Raw genomic sequence first — 7,764 nt, forward strand, 5'->3', positions numbered from 1 at the left:
TCTCTCTCTCTCTCTCTCCCTCTGATGTTACTGCAGCAATGCAGAGAGTGCACAAGGTAGAGGGAGAGAGAGATTCAAGAGAGGCGTCAAAGTGCCTGGGGGCTGAGGATGTGCAACCCCAAAAAAAAGCAACAAAAAAAAGGTGGGGAGCGTATGGAGACAGTGAAGGAAGCGGAGGAGTGGAGCGAGGGAGGCATATAGAGTGGCAACAGTGCACTATTGCTGTTCATACCATTCAGTGCTGCTGTTCCAAGCTGACACATGCGCTGGTGTTTGCACTGCGCTGAGAGAGGGGGAGAGTTTGCAGCAGAACAGACGCTCCGCTGCTGCAAACCGCATGCTGTGTGCAGGGGCTGCTGCGCTGCGCTGCTTCTAGCTCCTCTGTCTTGCCTTTCTGGAACACCTCTGTGATATGTTGCATAACCATGGGAACATGAAGGGATAATATGGGTCATGTGAGATACATCAGCAGCTGAAGTGAACGCCTTGGTACACTCCAGAATCTGACCAGCAGCCAATTATACATTAATCTGATCATACATAAATGAAATAGATTAATGCTGGTGCTGCCACCATTATTACTATGCTCCTCATAGATGCTTAATATGAATAGAATTGTGAAGGATGAATAAGATAAGATTCGATAAGATAAGTGTCTGCATGTGTGTATTGGGTCACAGTATGGTCTGACTTTCAGACAGGGATAGAAAAAAAAAGAAAAAGCAAATCTGTTCACCTTCAGCTTGTGAAATATTCATGATCATGCCGGGTAATGAGAGCCACCACATGCCATTAACACACGGCTGCGTTGTCTTGAAGCAGAGTAAGTGTTGAGCCAGCACACTGAGAGGAGTCTCTCGGCTCACTAAGTTTAGTGAGTAAAGGATCATGCATCTTTCATCTGTTTTATGTTGTTAGATGGCCATGGGTAGCCATGCTTAGCTGGAGAAGCTCAAGCTAACATGGAGCTGTGAGGCTGAGCATGCCGATGAAGTCAGCGCTCTGCTCTTCTCATGGCAGTGTGAGGCGGGTGACACGGACGTGTGTGAGGGGACACTGTTCCAGCCGCCTGCCCAGTGCCCTGCCCAGCCCTGCCCTGCCCCTCCACTGAGAGGGTTAGTGTAGTAGGAGCTCTCACTCCTATTCTCTCTCTCCATCTGTTTCTTTTGCTCTCGTTGTCTCTCCGTTTTCCCATTGATTCCTATCAGCTAAGCTTCTCTCTCTCTCTCTCTCTTTCTTTCTCTCTATCTCTCTCTCTACTTCCCTGAGGAGTGCAGAGGAGAGAGAGAGTGAGGAGTGTGGCCGGGGAGTGCAGTGAATGAGAAGATGAGAGACGGGAAGAGCGAAGAAAGGAGGCAGAGCTTGCTGCAGACCCACTCCCTCTCCCTCTCCTCCCCTCCCGCTTCCACTGAGGCACAGAGAGCATTCTCTCTCTCTCTCTCTCTCTCTCTCCCTCCATCTCCATCTCTCTCTTTCCCTTTTCTCTCCTCCTTCTCTCTTTCCTCTGAGAGGGATTACGTGAAACACCCTGTGAACAAATTAAAAATACCCACTCATGTTTTATTGAGTGTCAAGCCTCTAGTCAGTCGAGTGCCCGTACCAGAGAGCACAACTGAAGGTGTGTGTGTGAGTGTGTTGTCCAGGCTGCACTGTCCGTGAGTGCGCATGAGTTGGAGCAGGCGTGTGTGAGGAGCGTCGTCGGGTCTTCTGTGGCATTCCGGTGGGTCAGAGGTTTCGGAGCGGTGGCGGTCTTGTGAGTGGTGAAGTGACCATGCTGAGGAAGAGGGGCTCGCAGGAGCAGCTGATGGACCGCGAGGTACTGCTGGACCTGGACTACACCGGGGAGACCCAGAGCGCTGGGGACGGCTACGGGAGCCTGCAGAATGGAGGCTTCATCCCACCCCGATATGTGAGTGCCTTTACGCAGCCTTGTCTCCGCACTTACTCGTCGCCTCTGGGGCGTCTTTTCACTGCTCTGAGAGCTTCACTCATGTTATTTTCTTTGATGTTCTGTGATGTTAACTCTTAAAGGTGTGGGTTTTTGAACATTCTAACATACGATTCTGTTCCGCAACAACTGAAGGTTCTAAAATTCTATGTTGAATTCAATGGACCCAGATATTCTTTAGAACGTTCATTTTCCAAACATTCCTGTCACACCGGTGTGATGGTACACCTTTAAAGTTATGAATAGAGGTGTGCTCATGATATAGCTGTTTACTCTTTCTGTTAGTCTCTCTTCCTCTATCTGTTACCTCTTGTCTTCTTCCTCTGCCTTGCTCGGTCTCTCTCTCTCTGTCACTCACGCTCTCTCTCCCACTTTCTTTCTGTCACTCTCTTTTCCTTTCTCTCACTCTGTATCTGTCAGTCTCTCTCCCTCTGTCAATCTCTTTCCTTCTTTCTTTTTCTTTCTTTAGATCACTCTCTCTCCATCTCTTGCATGCCTCCCTAATAGCTCTGACTCTAATCGTGATTGTTATTGTTATTGTTATTGTCCCTTGCCTGCTGCATATCTGGCTTTAATGGGCCGTGACACACAGGTTGATTAGTTTGCCCTGCTGTCCAGAAGTGAGGAGCTGAAATGAGCTTTGGGTCCGCTCAGATGCTCTCTCTGCCCTGCAGGGACAGGTTCATGTGCTACACATGGTCTCATCTTTGAGCTAAAGGTTAGATAATGCAGATGTGAGTTAAGACTGCAGTCGCTGCTAGTTTTTTATGGTAATGAGGGTCTTAATGGGTTTTCCCTCTGGCTGTCATGGAGTTCTTGCCAAGAAGCTGCATGCTGTTGACCGAAGTCTGAGCCTTTATCTCTGCCCCCAGACCGTGCTGCTATGCACCAGCCATGTATTTCTATCGTCTGTCCTACTCGTCTCGTTTCAGCTTACGGCCGCCGCTGATGACGACGATGACCCCATCTACATCCACAGCTACAACCCACAGAGCGAGCCGGCCGCAGCGCCTAAAGGCAATTACTTCAGAGATGGGAAGACCAAAATAGGTGATGAGATGATTGCCATTAAATCTGAGTTTAGTGCACTGAGCCATGAAATCCTTCTTAAAAACGGATCTATTTCAGAGATTTATCGAATACGAGATGTGACACAGGCTTGGACACGGGCGGTGCCTTTGTTGGGTTAATGAGACAAGACACTGGATGTCAGTAATGTGATCAGTCTAAAGGGCCCTCATTGAAATGATGGGCAAAGTCTAAATTCTAACTGAAACTAACTGAATAACTTGGTCAAATCTATTTGCTCATTTAATACCATTGAGCAGAATCCCAAGCTCAAACATGGGTGGGTCTGCTCCATGCTCTTACACACCACACAATAGCTTTAGTTCACGTACAAGACACGTTCCTCATTGGCTGGTATTGCACCTTTTCTGTTATTCTAAGTCTTCCAAAATATGCAGACTTTTAACTTCAGATTTACGTATTGATGTAGTCATGTATTGTCCATGTTGTGATATTATGTAGTCCAAAGATAATGTTAAAAGCCTGGCTTGATGGCTGTGCTGATTGCGTTGTGGTGCAGACTTTGTGCTGGTGTGGGAGGTGAAATCGCGGCGGAAGCGACGCTCCCGGGCGAAGTCTCAGGGCGAGGCGGCGGTGCCCGGCGAGGAGGCCGCTCACGAAGAGAGCCGCACGGAGAAGAAGAGGGCCATGCAGGCGAAGCTCAGGGAGAGGTTCATCCACCACCTCCAGAGCTCAGGGCTGCTCATGGAGAAGGTAAAGACCCAGACTGTACTGTATCTCACTCACCCCATCCCAACCCCCTCCCTCCAGCCACCACTCCATTCACTCTAAGAGACCTAACCCGGTGGGATTCCAGAGTTGATGCATTAGCGAGGCGTGGAGAACTCCATTAGATTTTATTGTCTTACTCAATACACTCAAACGTCTTTGATCTTCACAAGGACATAAAAACGGATTCCCATAATCTTAAAGTCTAAATAATCATTTCACATAGCACCTTATTACCTAGATAAATACAGATTTGTACCTTTAAATACTGATTTAAAGGTACACTATGCAAGATTTTCACCTTTATGAAGCCAATTTGATGGTAAACTAACTTGTAATAGGTGAATCATTCACCTAGCATAACTATTCAGCATAGATGTAGTAAATCGCTACCGAGAAAAACCAGCCTGTTGTTAATCATTCACCTCCACAACAAAAGCATTTTCATTGTGTACAGGGGGTATAAGTCACAAGAAGTTTGCTATTTACAACAGCAGAGTAAAATATAAATATATGTGACTCTAGAGGGAGCTCTACAGTCGCCAAAAATATCTAAACCTGCATAGTGCACCTTTAAGGTGTGCATAGTGTGTACCTTTAAGGTGTGACCAGACCTCTTAAGTTGGATCCGTCATGTGACCAATCATATTAACGGTCTCTGTGTATCTCTTGACCATTGTTGTTTGACCACTCTCAGGAGGAATCCACCAGTGCGAAGAAGACGGTCCACTACCTGAAGCTCAGCGCTCCCTGGGACGTGCAGGTGTACTACGCTGAGGAGTTGTGTCTCCGGGCCCCGCTGCAGGTGAGGGGCATTGTGGGGAGGCCTCCTCAGGTCGTGTGCTGGAGCCCAGCCTCCGTATCCCGCACGTAAACTCCACCTAAATGGCAATGGGTCCAGGAGGCGAGCCCAGGGGATGAGACTGCAGGGAAAGCCTGCAGGGAAACGACCTCTGCATTATTCAAGAGGCTTTGCATAGAGATTTGCATTTACGCAAAGAATGGATTTATAGTTGTTCTGCTTTTGTGTGCATAGACCCACATAATTGGTTCAATCTATTTCCATCCACTCTCTCTCTCTCTCCTCCACTTTCTTACTCTTTCTCTCTCTCACCCACCCCCCTCTTTTCTATCTCTCATGGTCACTTGGTAGGCACAACCAAATCCAGAATTCAACACATCAGCCCGGGTGCTTAAGAAGCTGTGTGTGCCGAACATCATGGCAGACTCTGTGCCAAACAGGCCAGTGGACTACTACACGTGTGCCTTCCGCAAGTCCAAAATGGACAAGTGAGCACCTCATCCTCCTGTAACATACCAAACAATAGGCCTGAAAAGAACACAATGTTAAAGGCTGGAAGTGTATTCCCTTCCTAACACTCTTTCTCTCTTTATCAGGTTTCTTGGCTCTGAAAATCAAGAAACTTATTTCACCAACAAACAGAGACATCGGATAGTGAGTAGAATGTTTTTAACGGAAAGATATTGGGTGACGTTTCAAAATGTTCAAACTTTCTTGGTCAAGTGTGAAGCTAGTTGTGCAAATGCATGGGAAGCACATATGGGCTGGTGAGACCTCAACCGTGACCTGAGCTCTCTGTTTCCTGAATGCTGTGCAGGTGTACGAGATTCTGGCGCGGGCCCCGTACGGCAAGCGCAAGCGAGCGGAGGTGGGGGTAGCTCGTCTGCTGAACGAGGGGGCCTTCACAGCGGCCTTCCCCCTGCACGAGGTCAGCCACGGGCCCGGCCCACGCACGCATTGCCCCTCTCTATTTCTCTCTTCCTCTCTATCTCTCTGTCTCCCTCTCTCTCCTTCCCTCCCTGGTAGGAAGCTCTCATGTATGGCCTACTCCGCCTTCGGACCAGCTGCTCACGTCTGACTTTCTGACTGCGTTCCAGGGCCCGTTTGAGCTGCCCGACTACGAGGTGCAGCCCGACCAGCTGAATCAGAGGCAGGTCCTCTACCACTACTGGGCCCGCTGGTCAAAGTGGTACAAGTACCAGCCTCTGGACCACATCCGCGAGTATTTCGGGGAGAAGATCGCACTTTATTTCGCATGGCTTGGTAAGCAAGCATCCTTTTGTTTCTTTTACTGTTGTTTTTATTAATAAACACACAGCAGTGCCATACTTGAGCAGCAGATAAAACTTTGAACTGGTGATTGGTCATTTTTCTCTTCTCTCTTGTTGCCATGGTTATTTCTCCTCCGCCTGTCAGTGGTGCATTATTGCAGTGGCGTTTCTCTCCCTGAGGTGGGGTCTCCTCTGGTAAGGGCTTGGCCACTGCAGCGTAACTCATCCTCACACCCCTTTGTGCCTCTGCAGGTTTCTACACAGCGTGGCTTCTTCCTGCCGCCCTGGTCGGCACGTTCGTCTTCGTGTCGGGGATCATGACCATGGGCTCCAACACGCCCGCGTGAGTGGACCGTTACCTGTGTGCTTTGTGTTGGCCCTGATGATAAACTGCAGCCCTCTGTGTCGAGCCCCATTACAGAAAAACATATTGTTTTTTAATGGGCCTTGTTCTACTGCACTGTGTGGGAGAGAGAGAGAGAAAGAGAGAGAGAGAGAGAGTGTAAGAGAGGGAGAGAGAGAGAGGCAGCAAGGGATAAAATAAAGGCTTCTCAGTGTACCCAGTGCCTTTCTTCAGTTGCCATAGCAACTGCTGGCCAAATCTTGTGAGGGGACTGTGGTAGATGGGCCGGGGAGGTTGGGCCACTCCTAATTTATCAGGCCCTGGAGGGGGGCACGGGGAAATTGTACCGAGGAGGCACAACACAAACACAGAGAAGGACAGAAAGATGAATGTGTGTGTTTGTGCTTGCTTGTATTTGTGTGTGTGTGTGTGTGTGTGTGTGTGTGTGTGTTGTGGGAGACAGAGTGAGAGAGAGCGAACTGATGAAATTGTTGCCATCCAGAAATGCACTGTAATGGAATTACTCAAGCATTCCTCTGGATATTGGTGTTATTGATTCCCATGCTATAAAAAAGAACATCAGCCCTCCAGTCACAAAGCACTTTGCAATTGCAGTTTTGCAAATGCTCAGTTTATTGTTTAATGTGTGTGTGTGTGTGTGCGTGTGTGTTGTGTCTGTGTATGTGTCTGTGTGTGTGTGTGTTTAAGTGTGTGTATGTGAGTGTGTGTATGTACTGTATATGTGTATGTATATGTGTGTGTGTATGTGTGTGTGTGTGTATGTATGTGTGTTTCACTGTGTGAGACCGTGAAAAGCTCTTTCAGCAGCGTTTCCTGAGGGGCTCCAAATGAAGGCTGAGTGATCTGCAGCTCCGGCCTCCATCTGAACCCCCAGAGCTCCCTTCATTCATTACCCACCAGTTCACATGGGCCACAGCCATGCACACACATTCACTCACATCACCACTTATCATCAATATATAAAATACATAACTAGATGTACTGCATAGCGGGCCATAATAATAACAGCCTGTCCAGTCAGTTCCCAAGGAGCTCAGTACAGACAGACGTGTGTAAGGAATCTATTCAAAGTAATTTTTGGAACTGGACAAAAACCCTTTCTACACAGAATTGTTTTGAGCCATGGCACACACTTATTCCTACTGTCACCAAAGAATGTTTTATTCAGATGGCTTGTCAGAGACAAGAGGTGCTGTATCATGTTCATATGGAATGAAATCTTGTAAAAGGCCTGCTGGACTCTGGCAGTGAATCATGGACTGGAGATGGATAATGACTCAGGTGTGTGTGCGTGTATGTGCGCGCGTGTGCGTGCGTGTGCGTGTGCGTGTGTGTGTGTGTGTGTGTGTGCGTGTGTGTGTGTGTGTGTGTGTGTGTGTGCGTGCGTGCGTGTGTGCGTGTGTGTGCGCGCGCGCGCGTGTGTGTGTGCGCGCGCACGCGTGTGTGTGTGTGTGTTTGGCCTTTGCAGTAAAGAAATCTGCGAGAGTGGCGGCCGTTATCTGATGTGCCCACTTTGTGAGACCTGCAAGCCCTGGAACATGTCAGACATCTGTCCCATGGCCAAGGCACGGTTTGGATTTCT

At 48.4% G+C, this 7,764-nt stretch overlaps 1 protein-coding gene across 3 annotated transcripts in view; it reads left to right on the forward strand.

Moving 5' to 3' along the window:
* Positions 1 to 1,382: 1,382 nt before the first annotated feature.
* Positions 1,383 to 7,764, forward strand: part of ano11 (anoctamin 11) — a 29,642-nt gene continuing 23,260 nt past the window's right edge. For all 3 annotated transcript variants that reach the window (XR_007193345.1, XM_048241029.1, XM_048241030.1), the window contains exons 1-10: positions 1,383 to 1,909; positions 2,881 to 2,998; positions 3,537 to 3,730; positions 4,443 to 4,550; positions 4,899 to 5,035; positions 5,144 to 5,201; positions 5,365 to 5,475; positions 5,645 to 5,810; positions 6,071 to 6,161; positions 7,651 to 7,747. Coding sequence is in view for 2 of the 3 variants with exons in the window: in XM_048241029.1 (XP_048096986.1) it covers positions 1,772 to 1,909; positions 2,881 to 2,998; positions 3,537 to 3,730; positions 4,443 to 4,550; positions 4,899 to 5,035; positions 5,144 to 5,201; positions 5,365 to 5,475; positions 5,645 to 5,810; positions 6,071 to 6,161; positions 7,651 to 7,747 (1,218 nt within the window). In the remaining variant the exon portion in view is untranslated. The remainder of the gene's footprint in view (positions 1,910 to 2,880; positions 2,999 to 3,536; positions 3,731 to 4,442; positions 4,551 to 4,898; positions 5,036 to 5,143; positions 5,202 to 5,364; positions 5,476 to 5,644; positions 5,811 to 6,070; positions 6,162 to 7,650; positions 7,748 to 7,764) is intronic.

This window comes from Alosa alosa, chromosome 4 (assembly GCF_017589495.1).
Source record: "Alosa alosa isolate M-15738 ecotype Scorff River chromosome 4, AALO_Geno_1.1, whole genome shotgun sequence".
NCBI lineage: Eukaryota > Metazoa > Chordata > Actinopteri > Clupeiformes > Clupeidae > Alosa > Alosa alosa.